This window comes from Mycteria americana, chromosome 4 (assembly GCF_035582795.1).
Source record: "Mycteria americana isolate JAX WOST 10 ecotype Jacksonville Zoo and Gardens chromosome 4, USCA_MyAme_1.0, whole genome shotgun sequence".
Classification (NCBI taxonomy): Eukaryota; Metazoa; Chordata; class Aves; order Ciconiiformes; family Ciconiidae; genus Mycteria; species Mycteria americana.
In genome coordinates, this window is record NC_134368.1 from 30,738,518 (window position 1) to 30,758,935 (window position 20,418).

General features: G+C 36.9%; 1 protein-coding gene across 5 annotated transcripts in view; it reads left to right on the plus strand.

The window, feature by feature from the left end:
- DCUN1D4 (defective in cullin neddylation 1 domain containing 4) overlaps positions 1 to 20,418 on the plus strand; it is a 40,843-nt gene that overhangs the window by 15,099 nt on the left and 5,326 nt on the right. For 3 of the 5 annotated variants that reach the window (XM_075500057.1, XM_075500055.1, XM_075500056.1), the window contains exons 4-9: positions 2,032 to 2,061; positions 3,333 to 3,447; positions 13,164 to 13,255; positions 15,677 to 15,747; positions 17,387 to 17,478; positions 18,376 to 18,484. In XM_075500057.1, the coding sequence (XP_075356172.1) occupies positions 2,032 to 2,061; positions 3,333 to 3,447; positions 13,164 to 13,255; positions 15,677 to 15,747; positions 17,387 to 17,478; positions 18,376 to 18,484 (509 nt within the window). The remainder of the gene's footprint in view (positions 1 to 2,031; positions 2,062 to 3,332; positions 3,448 to 13,163; positions 13,256 to 15,676; positions 15,748 to 17,386; positions 17,479 to 18,375; positions 18,485 to 20,418) is intronic. The other 2 variants (XM_075500058.1, XM_075500059.1) reach the window with 1 other exon arrangement.

The window sequence follows — 20,418 nt, forward strand, 5'->3', positions numbered from 1 at the left end:
ACCTTTGAGAAGTGAAATTAGATGTGAAAGGCTAGACCTAGAAATTACATTTAGAATTAGAAAGCTCTGTGCAGGAAAGGTTAATATTGATGCTACTTAGTGAGCTATACTGTAAAATAAGAAATTGCAAGAATTTAAACAAAAAGACTCAAACTCTGATAGTTTTTAGCTTTGGATGGAAATAAAATATAGAAATATTCTGCTGGTGTAACTTTCAGAGTTTGTTACAGGGAAATTAAAACTACCTTTCAAATTCAATATACTGATTCTAGTAACAAAAGGAAATACTTTTAAAGTAACATTCTTGTACTGTGTTTTTTAGCAGTTTAGGGATCGTTCAACAGTTAAAACATAGTGAAGACTTGGTCCAAACCTCAGTTATTAAGATGTTAAATCTCTGAAAGCATGTACAATATGTTTGTCCACCTGGTGTCTGTGTGTGTGTGTTTGTGCGTGAGGGGGGTGTACATGTACATTTAATAGCCACTTACCAATTTCTGAGCTATCTCTTTTCTTCCCTTTTCTGTCAGTTTGAGAGCTGCAACTAGATACATTCAAACCAAGAAAGGGTACAAGTTTTTCATATGAGTCATTGGAGAAATTGGGTTATGGTGAATTCTGCTCTTAGTTTAAGCCTTTAAAACAAGTTCAATGATCTTCCTAAAAATGTCCTATCATTTAATGAGGAAAAGACTTCAAGCAGGAATTCTTGGGTTAAATTCTTCGGTTTGTATGGGGTTGCAGATCTGACAAAATGATTTTCCTGTTCTATAACTGTTTTATTTTTACTTTTTTATTTTTATTTTTATTTATTTTCATCTTTTGCTATGCTTCTCTTTTCGTAGAGACTTTGCATATTTCTTTTCCCAATCAAATAACCAGTAAACTGGACAAATCCTGGGGGGGGGGGATTGTTGGTTTTTCTTGCATTTTACCAGCATCCAATGCCTGTGGCCATCATAATTTTTTTTTTTTTAATAGAAAGGCATTTAAAAGCAATCAAATAGCTCTCAAAGGAATGAGATAGCTACAGGTTGTACTCAAGTACATACATATTTTCCAAAACAAGGTGTTTTCATTAGCACATGTTTTCATTTATTAAGTTTAGTTTGTGTCTGAGTCTGTTGGCTGTCTCTAGCCATCTGTTAAGTTCTGCTGTCATCTTAAGTGTTTTTAGTTTGTGTAGGTTTTAAAAAAATACTTACTGGCAGAGTCTTTAGAAACTTGATCTAAAAAGCCATAAAGCATCACACTTTCAATAACTTATGGGAATACAATTTTGCAGTATCATTAATTTGCAGGCATAATCAGATGGAACAAATGATATTCAGCAGGTCAGGTTCCTTAGTTTCTTTAATCTGGGTAGTAAAATGCATCGGGCATACTGGGAGTTTTTGATGGTCTTTGGCTTACCTGTTTCAAATGTATCTGATATTGGTGAGAACAAGATAAATATAATTATTGTTAATTTCCTTTTGTAACTTATTCTGGACAGTGCTTCTAGAATAATATTCTTCTGACACAGCCATTACGATTTTTTTAATGTGATAGTAGTTTATGGAGTATAATGCTTGGAAGTTTTTTGATAACTAGTTAAATTACAATTTGAATTTACAATACTCTTAAAACTTTCTTTCTAAAAGATAGTGTAGGTGTGGCTGTACTTTCCTGGGAGGATGCTGGGATGGGGGAGCTTCAGGGTTAAAAAAAAAAAAAAAAAAAAAAAAAAAAGGAATACATAGGAAGAATTTTTGAATTGGAAAGGATATTTCTTGAACTAGAGAGATTAATTTTCTTCTTAACAGAAATGAATAGAAAGGTAAGACCAAGAAGGCATATTGAGTGCAAAAGCTTTAGTAGCTGAAACCAAATAAGTTCATCTTGATGTAAAAACTGGTTTGAATCTTGCCTAATGCTAGAAAAATCCATACTTTCATATGCATAATAGTTTCAGTGCATGTTTAAAATAAAGTACATGTAGCAAAGGCTGTGAGGCTGTAAGGTTCCTTACATGTGTTTCTCCTATAACAGGAGAGAGACTTTCAAAGATACGAAGAATAGGTAAGCAAAAGATTGCCATTAGTATTTGTTGGGAATTGGGCCTCTGATTTCAGTCTGCTCCCTTGGTGTCAAAAAGTAGTTGAAGTTTTGTTGCTTGCTTCTGTGCTGTGATTTAAAATAAAAGATTTTGTGGGCATCTTAATAAAGCATAGCTAAACTTGGATGCTGTTGAAGCTAAGAGAAGGTAGCTTAGGCATGCTGGAATTCCTCATATTTTCTTGCAAGTTTCTTTGGCATTGCTTTGTGTCTGGATTTTTATACCTCACCTCTCTCTTCCTTTCCTTTTAAAGTTCTCTGCGTAACACTTAGAGCTTTGATAGCTCTTTGAGCTGCTCTTACACACACCTTTCTCAGGTGTCCATGTGGTCTTCAGTATATGAAAGTAGGACAAAATTTTGCCTGGAGTGTTAGCCTGCTGTTTTCATGAGACAGCAAAAGGGCTGGTCCTGTGCTCTTTCTTGTGCTAATGTACAGAAAGCTGTTACTCTTTTTTGCTTGGGTTAATTATCTACAGGTTTGGTGAGCTGGATTGGCACACTGAAGAGTCACCAGAGACATAGGAGTATGTAGTTGAGAGAAGGGGAGGGAAAGACTGCTGCTTGACTGGCATCAGTGTCTTGAATTGGCTGTTTTCTACTTGGGGACCTTCATTCTTTGAGAACTACCCAGTCCATATGATACAGCCAGCCGCTTATTTTTCCCCTAGTGGTTGCTGAATGTCTTGTCCCCTGCTCCCCGCCCCCCGCCCAAAAAAAAAGAAAGAAACAAAAACACAAAACGAAAGAACAAACAAACAAAACCTTTCCTACCCCTTGCTCTCTGTATCATGAAAAACTTGGGGCTTAAAAATAGTTCTGTTTTCTAGAGGTAGGTGCTCTAGTTTTTGAGTCACATCTGTATTTCAAAAAGTAATGAACAACTCTTAGAAGTTCTGATTTGAATAAATGACTAAAAATAAGGATGCCTTTTTGAGGACTGAAATACTTCTTCAGGGTAGTCTCAGGTCTTGCCTTTTGTTAGACTGAAGTAGCACTAGCACTACTGTACATTTTGGTATAGTACTTTTGGCCTTAACTGAAATCTGGTCATGGAACACTGTGTAAAACTGAGATGGATTTTGCTATTGAAAGGAGAGCATTTCTTTTGTAATTTTTAAATCCACTAACTTCCTCCCTTCCCTTCCCTTTGTAATATGCCTATTAGTGGACGCAGTTTAACTGGTCTGCAACAGTTTTCATTTCTTGTACTGGTGTTTTTAATTCCCTCTGTAGGAAGTCTCCGGTCTTGCAGTTCATCAGACTGCTTTAGTAAAGTGATGCCTCCAAGGAAAAAGAGGAGACCTGCAGCAGGAGATGATTTATCTGCTAAGAAAAGTAGACATGATGGGTATGTCATCTTACCATGAGCTAAGACTGATGGAATATCTAAAATTGAATAGCTGATATGATCGTGTTTTTAAATACTAATGGAAATGGTATTCAAATTTGCTTGGTTTCTCAGTGTGGAACCATAGCCTGTGATTGAACTGTGGGATATTGATAAGCACATCTAGGTTCAGTTTGCACCTCACCTTTTTCTAGTTATACAAGAAGCTTGTAGGGAACTTCTTGCTCCAGTTTGCCAGCTGTCAAAGTAGACATACTTGTTTGTTCAAAAACAACTTCTAAGAGATACAGTAATATCTTCCTGTATATATGCATAAGATCTGGATTAGGCATTCTCAATCTACACCCTGTCCGAAAAGTGCGTGTAGTTGTAGCCCATTCAGCTCTTACTTGAAGTCCTGCTGGTCTGTCCCTGTCACGTTGTGATTTGATGCTGATCATGGAAGGGAAAGGTGAAGATTGCCCAGGCAAGGTGATAGGCAGTGGTGGAGTGGTGATTGAGGTGGTGCTGCTCAGCTTCCCTCTAGGCAACAGAAGTGCAAGTGGGTTATAACTGTGTGCATGAGCAGTGTATTCTTTTGGCATAGGTGTTGCATAGCTGAGACTTCTGCAAATGTTGGATTTTTAGTATGTGTCTGTTCAGTCAGCCTCAGTTATTCAGAAACCATCGAATGTGCTCCTTGTGTGCAAGATAGTCGCAAGATAGTTGCTATTTATGTTCACTAAATTCAGAACTTGTGGGAGTACAGGACTGTACGCTCCTGCATGATAGGTGCAGGACTGTCCTGACGTCGAAAAGTGATGTATACAGCCAGAAAGTTTGGTTGCCACTGGGTCAGTCAATAGAATTTGAGCTCTATTACATTCATGTATTACTGGTGACTCAGAAAACACATGCTTCCATAAGAAGTATCTTCAGGAAGGTAAAAAGGTGCATTTCTCTCCTAACTGCCAGGCCAAAATCAGGCTGGGTGCTTTCCTTTTTACTCTGTAGCATGAGTAAGAAAAATGCTGGTAGCCAAATTAAGCCTCTGGTTATGCCTCTATAACTCCATTGTGTATAATAGGATTGCACAACTGTAGCTGCACCGGAATTTATTAAATGATCTGTTGATGCAGCAGAAGAAAGAGATTTCAACTCCCTTTCATTGCTTTGTATACGTAACACTGTATACGTAATACGAACAAAAAAGCAGTACATGTTCTTAATATTTTTTGTTGCTTTTCAGAAATAATATATAAAAGCTAAACAGTTGATAGAGGACATTACAGCTTATTCAAAGATATGCATACAATATGGAAGTGAAATGAGGACAGGATGTTTCTAGAATCTAAGTAGAGAGGTTTATGAAACTTAACTCCCTTTGCCAAGACACTGATGGTAAAACAAAACAACCTCAAACCCCTAGAAAGTAAGGTTGTCTGTAAGTAAGAGATACTGATTTGTGTAATTCAGATAAGAAAATAATGATAAACTGATTTCTTACTCTATCAGTAGTATATATATAATAATTTAAAAGAGCTTTTTGAAAGCATAATTTGAAGGATTTTTTTTTTTATATATCTGCCTTTCAGTTTATAACTAATGGATCTAGTCCTCATTCTACTGCCATGTAAAGCTTTATTAAAAGGAAGACCTCGGCCTGCTTTTAGAAGTGGAGGTGAAACCAGATCTGCCAGTCATGGGCCACAGGGGAATATCCTTCTCTGATGTGGTTCCAATTTTTATCTGTCTTCCTTCTTAACTTCTAAAGGTTTTTGGGCTTTCTCTGCTTCCCAGTGTATAAGTTTCTTTTTTGTTTTGGTCTTCAAGAAAACAGTTTTTATTTCAGCGTGACTGGCAATATGAAATCATTTGCAGAACATGAGCTCAATCTTGGAGCTCTGTTTTATTTCAAGGAAGGATTTCTTCAAATTTGGCTTTTGCCCCTGTAACCTTCTGTGAACAAGTTTGACAAAGAGCAAGCTGTCTCCTACTTCCACGCTTGTTTGTCAGGCAGAGCTCATGCCTGTCATGTTTGGTCTTTGGAGGTCAGACATCTCAGTTTGTGAAGCAGAAATCAATCTGAAATTAGGAACCTCTACAGAAGTGTGCTGTAGCAGACCTAGTTATTTGCAAAGCCATTTCTTCTTACATTGTATGCAGAGAATGCTGTATACAATAAAAACAGTATGCATAGTGCAATGCCAGTTTATGGAATAAGGGGCTTTCAGGCCCAGTTCTTTACCATTACTTCTGTTTTAGAGGCAGACTTCCTAGAAGCTGCATGCTGGGAACTCAGGATAAGCCTTCAAGGGACATTAGCCTGTGTGGATTCTATATTAAGCAAAAAAGGTAGTCAGCATCTGTTCTTGAATGTCTACTTTCAATGAAAAAATACAGCGTGTGCTCTCCAGAAGAGACTGTATTTCCTAACAGAGATGATTTGTCACTTCAAATACTTATGGAATTATTTAAGTTTGGTATATTTCTTAGTTACAGTGGCAAACTTACAGGAGCAACATTAACAAATAAATTCAGTAATTGCAAATCTCCTGTTTGCTTTCAGTGCGAAAATGTTAGGTAGGAGTCTGAAGATTATCAAAGGAGTGTTGTCATTAACAGTATTATCACAGCTGAGACCAAATGTTGATGATTCCTCCTGGTTTGTCCATGCAAAGGAAATTTATTTTTTTTAATCCTTACATGGATAGTTTTGTTGGGTGATATTTTCAATCTTCACTTTTTGTGGTGTGTTCCTATAATCTCTTCAACTATGATAGTAATATTTTTCAGTTATGTATTCTTTCCAGAAAGTTTATTTCAGCAGGGCTTGGTGCTGAAAGAGGAGATGATTTGTGAAGGCTCTTAAACTCATGAACACACCTGATACCAGGGAGCTTGTAATAGCCTTCACCCTCAGTTCCAGGCTGTTAGGGATACAGCCTCATCTTGGAAGGATTAGTGGAATAATGACACTGTCTATTGAGGAAAAACATTTATAGGAACAAATGTAGTTGTTAGTGAAGTTATGTGGAAATGCTGATCTCATGCATAGACTGATTATGGAAAACAAAGATTCCAAACATGTTCTTTAGCATCCCACCCTTATACAATAAGAGCTTAAATTCTGTTAATTAATGTTCATAACATCACCTTGAACCAGTGTTTTAGTGAGAGGGAATTTTTATACCAGATGATGTATAATGAAAAGAACTCAGTGTATTCATTTCTGGATCACAGTAAGATTTATCCTGTCTTGAAGAATAGCTATTGGAATTAAACAGTTCAGCACATGCTCACCAGAACATGATGACTTGAAGACTTAATTTGTATTTTCCTCTCAGTATCACAATCTTGACTTTATTGTACTTGCCACTCTCACAGTATAGGGTATTCTCAAATAGGAGTTAAAAGTACATTTTTTGTACATTGCTCTTTCATCACTGTCTCAGGAAAGGTAAAGCAAGTTTCATGTAAAGATACTTGCTAGATAAGAATATAGTCCTCACTGTGTAATTATCTAATGCTATGTATCTGATACACAATCTCTAGCCAAACATTGGCTTTTTCCTTAGGGAAAAATGAGCTGTATAACGTAATGTCTTCTCTTCTTTCTGATAGTCTCATTTAAAAAATAATTCTACTCCTTACTCCAGAATCATGTTAAGGGCAAAAATCTTACCGTAATGGATATTTGGACCTTAGAAGGAAGAAAACTAGGAATATTTATCTGCTTCCCTGAAAGTTATGTTTTCAGTCAATTAGATCTAGAGTCTAATTTGTCCTGGATGTGTGTATGGACCACATAAGGGCCTATTAACATGAAAAATAGATTTTTTTCTTTAGTGAGTAGTAAGCTCCATACTCTATAGTGGAAAAACGTAAGTTTTGGAAACATAGTCAACACACTATTATTAACATGGGAAAGTAAAATGGGAGTGTACTAACCCTGGAAGTTTTCAAAACCTTTAGTGTTGAGAGTTTTTTTTATTCTGTTGTCGTTTACTAACTGGTTTGGTCCTGCCCCATGCAGACAGCCTGTGTTACCAACTGTCATAGATGTCTAGACCTTATTCCTTGAAGTAGAGATTTTTCAAGTACGCACAGGTATAATTTTCCCTGTTTCTACACCTTTTCAGTGAACTTCACTTAATAGTTCTGAATAAACTTAAACTGGCTATGTGACTATTAGCATGTATGCTGTTATACATGCTGCTCCTTAAGTAAGCCTGATGAAGTTCAAAACATCATCAAAACCATTAAAATCATTGTTAAAAGTTTAGAGATGATTGTAAGTCTTTAAATAGGGAGAGATAAGATATGTTCATTCATAAAACTTAACAGTCAGGTAAATTTGTCCTGAGGGTTGCTTTAGACAGTCTTTGTCATGCCTTGCAAATTGTGAAACATGTCTTCCCCCCCCCCCCCCCACCTTGTTTCTACTACAGTATTTATGAAACTATTGCTAAAATCATAATTGTGAATGAATAGGTAAGGCTTTATAAAAATACTTTCATCATGCTGCACTGACAAAAATTCTCAGCCAAAATTTTAAATTAATTAATTAGAATTAATGGAAGTAGTAGGGGGCATCTTCTTCAAGCAAAAGTTTGCATCTTTCAAAATATAAGTAATCTGAAAGCAATTAGTTCGAAGCTCAAACAAAATGAGGTAAAGGTTTTGAATAAGTTCTGGCTGCATAGAAACAAAGCTACTGTTGGTAAATTTCTTAATGTTTTCATTCAGTAAACGCTGACCATCTGAAGTGAGCAGGCTGTAAATCTTCAGGAGGGTTTAACTTTTGACTTACCATAATAAACTGTACCTTTTGTTGTCTTTTTTTTCCCTTAAATGAGCTGTTACCAGCTTCCACAATCAAAATGTTTTGTGTGACCTAAACTCCGTGCTTTCACTGGTCTCAGTTTCAATATTCTGGAGCCACACAGCCCAGAGTTGCTGCTGTGGTAGTTGGAGCTCTAACAAATTCCAGTACAGTTGAAGCATGCTCAGAGCAGGAGTAGATACCCAACTTTGAAGACTGCAGTAGACTGAAGAGGATTACTGTGACCTTGTTCTTTTTGTTGGCAATGACCATGTACTCTTATGATGACTTGCCTAGTCACTCCATAATAGCCAGATAGAATTTTCATGCTTTTGTTTTCCCACCAAATCAGTTATGAACAGAGTAAAATAATCTGGAAAAGATATGGATGATCGTGTATTTAAAGAAACATGAAAGGTCTAGACACTCAGGTTTTTTAATTAGTTTGTTTACATCTACGTATAGCATTTCCAATTATAAACTACATTGTCTCATCTTTATTGCAGGGATATTACAATTCCCTAGTTCATAAGAATATTTCAAAAATAAGTTTAAAAATGGATGTTATGAGTCAGCTGTTGGGTCGTGATGGAGATGCAGGCATTTCTGAGAAAATAACTTCATTTAAATGTGGTTAAATAGTTGATATCACTTTTATAAAATTTGGGCAGGTTAATCTCATGTTGCTTTTTCCCTGCCCTGCCCCACATTCTTTCCTCTCTTTAGATGGTAAAATGGCTGTTAGATAATAAAAAAGAAAAATCTAAATGCTCTTTAAGGGGATATTGGTTATAATATAAAGAAACATTTTTTGAAGTCTGCTGTCACTGTCCTGACACTGACAGTGTCATGCTAAACTAATAAAAACTATTATTTTTCAAGCGAAGATTTTTCTGAGTCGTACCTGAATGTGTGTCTCATCTGAGAGACAAATAATACTCTTTGCCCATAGGTAATTTTTTTTTCCTTGCTGTTCCTGATGGGCAGCATGTCAGGGTTTGGAAATGGAAGGGTAATTCCAAACGCAAAGGCTCAAAGTTTGCTGTTGTCCAGTAGTGATAAGTATAGCAGACACTCTGGGAAGAAGTTCTGCATGCACCTTTTTAGCTCTGATGATGGAGTCGTCACCCTTTAGCAATCCTGTTCCAGTGTTAGCATTCTCTGACAATGGTACAAATTCTGGTACCAAAAGTACCATGTATACTCATTGGCCCTTCCTTTGTGGAGTGGGGTTTTTAATTTTTTTTCCTCCAGACTCTGAGCAGTATGTCCTTTCACTTCTGGTGTGTGACTGAAACTCTGCAGGTTCCTCTTACGGACCATCAATGCATAAGTGAATTACCAAACTGTGATATGGTCAGCATAATGGTTGTGCATCTAGTTGAAGGTACTGGTGCTGGTTATCTTGAGGAAGCTGTGAGCCGTTGAGGACTTGCTGTTTGAAACTCAGATCTGTTCAGAAGTTGTTTGGTGCTCCCAAAGTATTCAGTATTCAGACCCTGTGCACTCTGGCAGTTTGTATTTGTCTGCGTAGCAAGAGGCACTGTCCTTAGCACAAAGACAAGGCACATCATCTTGCAGTATGTACAGAGAAATTCCAAAGATATGAGAAATATTCTAAGATACAAAATGGATGCCAGACGTCTCTGACGGTTTGTGTTTTTCTTCTCTTGCCCGTACGGTTCTTGAGACAATCAAATCTGTATTAATGATAGTTCAGAGGACACAGTCTTTGGAATCACCTTCACCCTGTGCTGCCAGGTTGGGCTTGCTGTGGTAATTGAACCAAGTTGTCCTAGGCTGTAATCTCAGATACTTGTCTTCTAGCTCCCTGCTCATCTCGCTTCACCAAACACTTCAGGGATTAGGAGTCTCTTGCTAATAGAACTAGCTGGTTTGGCTAGACCCAGGGGAGAAACTCATTTAGTGTTTGGAGTAAGAAGGGAGAGAACAGGCTTCGTCTTTATACATGAGAGATCACTAATACCGGGTCTGCATTCGTGTTACTTGTTTCTGTCATACTGCTTTTCAAGTGATCCTTGTCTTGCAGAATATGTGATCTGCTATTAGTTCCTTTAGGCTGAGAAAAAGCCATCTGAGATGTGTCCAGCCATTTTTGTTGCATGGTTTTATACTTCTGGCCATGCATAGTCTGTTTTAATTACAAATGTGATACAGTGTCCCCTGTACTTTTAATGAATGTCTGGCTAATTAGCTGGTAGCAGAGTCTGGGATAGCTCAAGATTATATCCTTTCTGATTTTATTTCCTGAATTTGTGAAGTAATTTCTCTTACCGGCACAGGTTGGAAGATCTGTAATCAGTTCTGGTTTCTCAAAAATCAAACTCCAGTGGTCAGATATTGAGCTTTTTGAACAATGTTAAGTTTGAGGGCAGAGCGTTTTGCTTGGAGTTACTTGGCCATATGTTGGGCACATGGACTTACTAATGAATATTGTTGTTTCCTGCAGTTCCTAAACAATGACCTTAGCCTTAAGCACAACAAATGACTTTCAGTCCTGTATCAGTCCTATGAAAACTTGCTATGTGTAGATGCAATGAATGTATAGAAAGGGCTGTTTTTTTCTGTTCTCGTTCACCATTCCTCTTACACATACTGCTGTCATTGGTGTCTTGGTTCAGGCTACAGTATTTAGCTCTGCCACTTGTAGATGCAGGAATCCTTTTTCTGAAATACCTGAATGACCTAGAGTTCTGTCAAGAAATTTGTTTCTTGAGGGTTCCTTCCCAAATCCACTGCTCACATACTAACAGCTAATGTGTTGATGAGTTACGTGAACAAGCAGGATGAGGCACTTGGTTATCATCCCTTCCTAAGAAAAAACATGAGTCTTGTGGTTCCCAAAGACGGACACTCATCACATTAGCTTCGCATGTCCTAGGTCCCAGCAGCGCTCTTAGACTTCTTGAGTAAATAGAATAGAATGAAGATGTTGACTAGCTCCTGCTACAGTCAGTTTTCAACTTGCTATTCCAGTTGGTGTTTGTCACGTTTGTTTGCTAGAATAAAGGGGATACTGAATAATTAGACTTTTGCCAAAGTGGCAGAACGCCTCCTTTCTTTGTCTCAAGACGTTTTTTTGATTACTCTGAATTCAGAATAGCCTAAAAAATATTGGATAGGTCTTTCATAATGACAGTTCATTCTGCAAGTATGAGAATGTTAAGTTATCAGACCTGTTTTGTAGTTGTTTACTTACTGGGCAGTGCTGTCAGCCTGTTCCTTTTCAACTGCAGTAAAGCTTATAGAAAGTAGGTAATTCAAATAGAAAAAAGTGTTTTCAAAATGAAAATGAAAAAAAAAAACCAACCTACAAATTGTGGGTATATAAATATATGTGTTTCTGAGACATGTCTGGCTGGCATTTTTCTGCAGTGTTTCCGTTTGTTGCAGATCAGTGTGTTTTCAGTACAGTGTTAATTTTTCTTTCCATCTTGAAATTTCTTAAGAGCCTCATTTGTATTTGTCTTCCAATTAGCAATTTATCATTTTGTCTGACTAGTATTACTTTTCTAATGGTTAGTTGCTTTAAAGGAACTATGGCAATAAACATGGAAGTAGTTCTTTGAATTACTATCAGAATGATCTGTGTGCTATTAACTTCTAGCTACAGTTTGTCACAGCTGATAGCCGAGCTAGGTGGAGGATAGTGGGATCAATGTACTCTAAGCTCATAAGTATAGACATCTTTTACATGCCTTTCTAGAAGGACAAAATGGTGATGAAACAAATTCCAAATTAATTTCATCAAGTTGTTTCAGAATTCTCTTTGAACCAATTACCCACTTTGTTGTCCTCCCCCAGCAGGGTTTGACACTGTAAGAGGAAGGGCTGCATGCTTGGAACACTTAGAGAGCTGTTCTTGGTTACCTCCTCTAGTCTAAGCCATTTGTTGCTCAGCTCTTTTCAGCCTTTATGAGCCCAAGCTACTGCAGAGTGGTGGAAATGGATCAGAGAATACATATGCAGCAATGAACAACTACTTGGGCTGCTGAGTCTCTTTCCTCTAACAGGCACAAATGATATAGGCTCTGTTTCAGAAAAGTCTAAACAGGGTGGAGTAACTCATCAACTTCTGCTACGCCTTCCGTGCTTTAGGTGTTTCAGATACTAAATTCAGGAGGCTGGTACTTCAGTGTTGTTTCCTGAATGCAGTTAAAATTCCTTATTCTTCTTGTCGAAGGAGGGCATTACCTTGCTGGTCATCTCTGGGGGGAAGGGGCACTATGGATCTAGCTTTTCAGATAACTGTTTACCCCATGGTGAATGAGGTTCCTTAAGTTATTGTCAGTGAGGACCTGTAACCTGTTCTCTGTGGTTCTTTTGTGTTACCAACTTACTGGCTTTAGAATAATGTAAGCGTGGGTCATGTCTATTTTGACCTTTATGCCTTTTATAGGATTTTTTGAGGAGTCAAAAAGAGTACGTGTAGTTCTCCTTAGTTAATAATTCAAAGTGCATGAAGTATGTGTGCACCTACAGGTAGGACCTGTGTTGACTGTGACATGGAATTACTCTGGGTTTAGACCCACAGCAGAGTTGCAGCCCATCAGTTGATTGTGGTAGCTAATGGTGTGCACAAATCTTACTTGAACTTACACAAAGCAGTTTGGGGTTGAATTTGGACTAGTCTGTCTTTGGTGTAAGGAAAGTTCATTTACATGGATAATGATTATGAATCAGCTGAAGCGTGACAGACTGAGCAAACACAGTATTTAGGTGCAGTGATTCTTACTCTGTTAAGCAGTCCCCCAAATGACTGGCTGTGAGGACAGAATATTGGGTAAACTGATTCATGAAAGGAAAAATGTTGCTGCTTACAGTGGCTGTTGACTAAAAGATTGCTTTTAAAAAATTGATGAATTAATTACTTGTTTCTTTCTTTTTTAAGTATGTATAGAAAATATGATTCAACTAGAATAAAAGCAGAGGAAGAAGTCTTTTCAAGTAAGAGATGCTTAGAATGGTTCTATGAATACGCAGGTAAGGGTGAAATGCAAATTTCCTCCTAATAACAATTTAATCTACACTGGAATATAAAAATTGCATTAACTGAGCTTTTCCAAGACTGAGTATAGAGGCTTTTTTGCAAAAGTCTTAAAGAAGCTTTTCTTATGTTCTGTGTAGCATGAAGTTGAAGAGTTCAAGGGGCAATTTTGTCTTTGTCTCTGTTCTATAAAAAGAATACAGAAGGTGTGTAACTTAAAATATTTTGGAACATGTATACCTTACTATTCAAATCTATAGTTAAAGCTGTACTTCTGTCCAAAGTGGTGTTACCTCTCTCGCTTTGGAAGTTCTGTTATCTGCCATGTTAGTGCTGAATAGTACAGAATTATGCTTCAGGAGAAGTGTCTTTAATTTAAAAAAAAAAAAAAAAAAAAGTGGGGGACATAGGAACATTAGTTTTATGTTCCTGCTGAATCTGGTCCTTATGGTTTCAAGCAAAGAAGTGAATCAATTCAAGTATCCCATACTAGTCTTGTCTTTATATAGTTTTCCATCACAAGGTATAGGGAAGGTAGAATGAATTATTTATTCTTGACCCTTGTGTATGAGAACTTTCTTCAGGCATTACTTCTAGGATTGTTAATTATCATCTGTGGTCACAAAAGATGAGCCTTTAATAGTGAAGTTGGTTGTTGTATTAATTTTTTTACACGTGGTTTTCTGAAGGGGAGAACTTGAAGTATGGGGAAAAATGATCTCATGACTGTAAAGACCAAAAGGAAATGAAATAGGTGATTGACAAAGAAAATACAGTCATCTTGCAGTTTTCTGATGCTGTCTTCAATAACGCTGCTCACAGCTTGTTCTGTTTTGTCTACTTCTTATGCATAATGAAGAGTGACTTAATTTGATGTAATAATTTTTTTTTCTTCTAATAAAGTTATATAAACTAAATTAAATACTTTGAGATCTCACTTGTCTGTGGCAGTCTGTGAGAGGAGATTCAGACAAATTCAAGCCAAGTCTAACCTGTTAGATTCTCTGTCTTTCTGACCAGCTTGATTTATTTTTTTACTCTAGCAACAGGGATAACTCATTTTTGCCAAGACTTTCATGGAAAGAAGGGATGAAAGGAAGGCTGTATATGAAACAACTTTTGGGTTTCCATTGGATGCATACACCAAGATAAAACAGAGAAAAGCGGAGAGTATGATTCTGTTTACAGTATTGAGTAACATTCTAAAAAATGAATTTTCAAAGAATAATCTCTTTTGTGCTCTTGCTTCATAAGTCTTCTCCTTTATATATGCAGACAGTTGACACTGCGTTTGTTTGGTTTTTTTCCCCTAGTGTGTCTTTACATTACAGAATGAGTCTTTTTAAAGACTGTTGCGTACACTCAAGAGAACTGTGAGAGGATGTCATGAGAAGATGGGAAAAGATATAATTAAACCTTGTTATTTCTAGAATAGTAGGCCACCTAATAATAAAACATAGATTGATCTTCCCTTTATAAAACCTCTTTTTCTTGCACATGTGCTCTTTATATTGGATGAAAGTAGGCATTTCAGCCTCTAATGTTTTTTTCCCAAATGAGCACTTCTAAACATGAGTAAAATAATTCTAACAAAATAGTCTAAATACTTAAAATGTACTTAAAAAAACAGAATTGCACAGTACAATTCTTAATGCCTATATAATGTTTTCAGTAGAGTATTGTAGAAGTTACAAATATCTTGATTTAACAGCATGTTTTAATAGTAGTGCATTTGAATAGCATCTGTGTGTTGAATCTTTTTTTCCTTTTAAGTCGGCAAAGAAAGCTTGTAATTTATGTCTTCCTTCCCCCTGCAGTTACTAACATTCAGATAATGTGTGGCCGTGCTATGAATATATGAATAAACAGGAGCACGAGATTTTTATTTTAGGCTCTTTTTTGTAGCTAACATATAAAGATAGTAAATGAGACAATAAGGAATGAGATTCTGGGAATGATAATGTCTTGTATCCTGTATAGCTATGCATCACATTTTTATGTGATATTGTATGATAACAGTAGAGATTCAAGCCAAGAAATGAGTTTCACTAACCATAGTCCACTCATTTAACCGTGGTAATACTATGTGGATGTTCTGCTAGTCTTAAGTGCATTCTTAAAGTTCTTATTAATTTACTCTTCCAAGATTATCTCAGTAAATGCGTAGAATAAAAGATATTGTCAGGAATGAAAAGTTGTTTTACCGTTTTTTCTGTCTCTGTTTCCAAAGGTGAGATAAAGATTTAAGTGTATCCAAGTCTGATAGTAAGCATGGAAATATTTATTGCGTGTCAAAACAAACAAACAAAAAAAGCATATGGAGGTTCAGGTTGTATTGTGTGATTGCATTTCTCTTGTGCGGTAAAGGTCAGACTGTTTTAGTTTTCAGAGATAAGTAAAATGCATTTTGTTTGCAGGCACTGATGACATTGTAGGGCCAGAAGGTATGGAGAAATTTTGTGAAGACATTGGAGTTGAACCAGAAAATGTAAGTTCGAAGTCCATTCAAAAGATGCCTAATCTGTTATGATGTACATGAGCCAGTATCATATGTCTTATTTTTCCATCAAGAATTAAAAAATTCTTGGAAGTTTTTAAACAAATGAAAGAAATATAAACCACGGAGGTTTATATACACGTTTGGAAGCAACTTGCCATTATTTTAAACCCCAAACTGTCAACCTGTAAAAACTCAATTTGTCTTTGCTGCCACCCTTTCCCTTTCACTCCCCCCCCACCCCAAGGAGATTTAAAAAAAAAAAAAAAAAAAAAGCTGATGGTTGTCTTTTCTGAAACAGTGAGACAACACTGGAGATTTAATGTAGCAACTGCAAAATTACAAACTAATGTTTTCTTTGGGTTTTCTAGGAGAGATAAGGATTTCAAATATTGTGAGCAGTATTAGCACTCCCATTATGCCATTTCAAAACACAAATAAGGAATATATATAATTACATATATAAATTTTAATGTATGTATATATAGAAGTAAATAAATTTAAAAAGGAATAGTTTTGCCTTTTACAGGCTTTTTCCTAGTGCCTAATGTTTGCTCTTTACATGTATATGCAAGTCCCATCTCTTCAGGATTCATAAAGCATCATCTCTGACTAAGTAAAATGAGAATTGTGGTTTTGAAAGATTTACTGGAAATATAAGACGTAATTTGCTAATTTGGGAGTTTATTAGTATAATAAACCCTTGAGATTTATGCATACATTGGGTATAGAAGTAGGTATTCTGATTTCACCTTAAAAACTGTATAGACCTGCACTAACATGAGCTAGTTAGTGGCTGAGTCGCAAATTTAAATGGCTTGATTATTTTTTTTTTCTTCTAGTCTGCAGGGTCAGTTGTCCTGCAAGTTTTTCCATGTGTATATCAAAAGTGGTTTCTTAAGTTCCTGAATAAGATAGTAATCTTATGGTATCACTTTATCTAAATTCTTTATTGCTTCAGTCTTCCATGTGAGATGTGAAAAGGACTCTGTTTCCTTTTGGGCAAAACTGAAGTATTTATGTATCGGCCTCTGTTTTGATGTGTGTTAATGTTAGTTCACCTAGCTTTACTTAAGATCTATTTGAATTATACTGCATGTTCAGACCTGCAAAATTAAGTAGGCTGACGGTACCCTGAGGTAGCTGGATTTGGGTGGGATCGCTATTAGCTTTAGAATAATTTTATTTCACGGAGCTCATGGATTGCAACTGATGTTCATCTAGATGAGAGTTTAACAAATGTCAGATGTAACTTGTCAAATTGGTACTTAAATTTTGTGGTTGTTTTGGAAAACCTTTTCGGTAGCTTTTGCACCAACTCATCTTCCTCACTGCACTGCTCACTAGATGACTGTGCATGCTCCCTGGAAGTAAGGTGGCTACTGGTAAACTTGACTGGATGTTCACTCTGTGTCTTTGCACTGTAATCTTCTCTTTGTTTGGATTATGTACAGGTTTGTCACTTTCAGTTTTTTTAACTTTTAAAGTAGTTTAAAATAGCAAAGATCTGAACATCCCATTTATTACAAGTAAAGCATTTGTAGCCTACTAAACAGTAGTTATTTGAAAAATGTGTGGATCTTTTTGTTAATTCTTTTCAGTCTTCATTTTTTTTTTCTCTTTAAAACAGGTAGTTATGCTTGTACTAGCATGGAAGTTGGATGCACAAAACATGGGCTACTTTACATTACAAGAATGGTTAAAAGGAATGACATCACTACAGTAAGTGATTTGAAAAACCTCTTAAGTTTGTTATAGTAAACCCAGTTTCTTTAGAAAAAACACAGTTTGATGTTTTGACTCGTAACACCTAAAGCAGAGCGCTCTATTGTGGAGTAGAAGCCATACATTTTTGGTCCTATTTATGGTGATATGGCCACTTAGAGACAACTTGAAACATGACAGCCTGCACATTTAAATACAGTTGGAATAAAATGTCTGCAGTCTCAAGAAAACAGAAATGTCATGAGGTTTGACGTTGTTGCTGTCCCCAAGGAAATCTGTTGTTGTCACTGGATTGGACCTATCTATTAGATATTGGTATGTTGTTAGAGCATGTGTAGTTTAAAATGCAAAATAATACAAACCCTTTCTTTGACTCTGCATTGTCATGTTCTTTCTAAGAGGTGCTTTCTCCAGTTGAGAACTTACCTTCATGGCATAATTAACATAAATGTAGTTGAATAATCACGTTTCATAGAGAGTTGGAGAAGGAACTGTGTTTTGACTTATCTTCCAGAACAAAATCACTAAAACTGTATAGGAAGTTCTACAGTTTCAGCAAAACTATAGAGGTATTGTTTGACTACTGTGGTTTGCTGGTTGTTTGCTACGTGTAGACAAGCTCTTAGTTTAATCTATTGGAGAGTGCGTTTTCTACAAAGCCAAACAAATTTTTATCAGAGTACCAGTGTAAGACTTTGCTATTTTATCTAAATCCGTTTTACACTGTGGGCTTAATAAAGGCATTTTATGCAGACAAACTCATAAACATGCCTTTGTACGGAGTGATGTATTTTGAACAGATTGATGGGGATACGTGTTAGAGATTCTTTTCTAAAACGTCAGACATCTGTATAAGAATGCAGACTCTAAATTCACTTCGTGCTTTTCTTGTAGATGTGATACTACAGAAAAATTGAGAAATTCTCTGGATTACTTGAGATCTTTATTAAATGAGCCTACCAATTTCAAACTTATTTATAGATATGCATTTGACTTTGCACGGGTAAGTACTGTGGAAGACCAGCATCTGAAATTAAAACTTTACTTTCATAAGTAATAATTGAAAGACTGTATACTTCTAAGTATGTTTCTCTTAAGATGCCACTCAAGATTGCTTCTAGCAAATGGAACTGTTTGTGTTCTTAAAAAGTATATGCAAAATGCCAGAACTGGAAAAGAAAAGTATATAGGATGCTTGATGTTCAGTGGTTTAGTGTTTTGACCTGTTTTGCTACCTTTCTGCTTCAGGCTATTTTGAGACTTCAAGGAAATAATTTAGGCCCTATTCTGTTGTGTATTGGAGCTTTGCTGCTTACTTCCACTGGATTTATAATTACCCTGTTTTTTTCTTCTTACCGTTTGAATTTTGTGAGCATAAATGTATTTAAAAAAGGAAGGCACTTCAGGCATTTCTGCAGGTGGTAAAAACTAACGTGATAAAAGCTGGATATGATATAATATAAATACTGGTTCAGAAGACTGTTGGAAGGTTGTTAATGATGTTCTCAGTATTTATTAAACAATATCCTGATACCAGTCTTCCTACTATAAAATATGTATTGATAAAATTGTACCTGGTATTGGAACCCATAATATGCGTAAGACTATTCCTACTTAAAGGGAGACATAAAAGAACTTTAATTTTCTGAATTAGCATTTTGACATTGAATTTGGACATCCATCTTGCTAACATGATGGAATGCACAGAAGATTTAACATAAAAATTATCACAGGCAAACTGAAGCTCAGATTTCAGTGCAAGAGAACCAAAAGCACCAAGAAAATTTGCAGCAAAAAAAGTAACATGAGAAAAATAATATAACGAAATTGGTCTCTGCTGCACTTGCACTGCTTCTTGTAAGGCTTGTCCTCCGTTGGTTCAGGTGGTTCTGGCTATAGTAATTCCTATACATGCAACTCAAATCATGGGTTACAACAATTTAAAGGTATATCCATTACAATATCCACCCCTGGTCCCTTTGGGCCAGGTTATAGGGTTTAACATTGCAATGAACTCCTCCCCTTGCTCCTAGCCTGGCTAGCAACAAGGGGAGTATAGTAATTCCCATAACATGCTATAGTAATTCCCATATAGTAATTCCCATAACATGCAACTCAAATCCTGGGTTACAACAATTTAAAGGTATTTCCATTACAGTCTCCACCCTTGGTCCCTTTGGACCAGACCATCGGGTTTAACATTGCAATAAACTGCTCCCCTTGCCCCTGCTCCAGCTTGGACTTATCTAGAGAATGTAGTCCCTTCAGAAGTAAACTTGCTCCAGCATGCCCTCATGCACAGCCACTGATGCTTCAAGGTGTACCTGCTGGAGCATGGACTTTATCCACAGCCACAGATGCTTCGAGGTGTACCTGCTCCAGCATGCCCTCATGCACAGCCACAGATGCTTTGAGGTGCACCTTCTCCAGCATGGACTTATCCTTGGGTCACAATCCCTTCAGAGGTATACCTGCTGGGGCACAGACATGACCATGGCCACAGACGTTTCAAGATATACCTGCTCTGGCATGGGCTTATCCATGGGCACAGATGCTTCAGGGTGTCCTGCTCCCATGTGGATTCATCCACAGGTCACAGTCCCTTCGACTTGAGTTCACACTGGAGTTCCAGCCTGTCCAGTACAGCAGCACAGAGACAGCAGCGATGCCCTGGCCATCTGCCAGCCCAGGCACATTGCCATTGCTGTTATCAAAATGTTCCCAGGCACAGCAGAGTAAGATGATCAGCAGTACAGCAGCACGGCAAGCAGCAAAAGCAAAAAAGCAGCCACTAACGAGCACTAGACTCTAATATACAGTAAGGCAAGCAAGCCCTATGGCAAGCACAGAAGCCTGCCGTTTAATAGCTAAACAGCAATAACAGCTATAAATTCAGTCTAGCACATTCCAATCAAACCTGTCGGTATCTTGAACCCT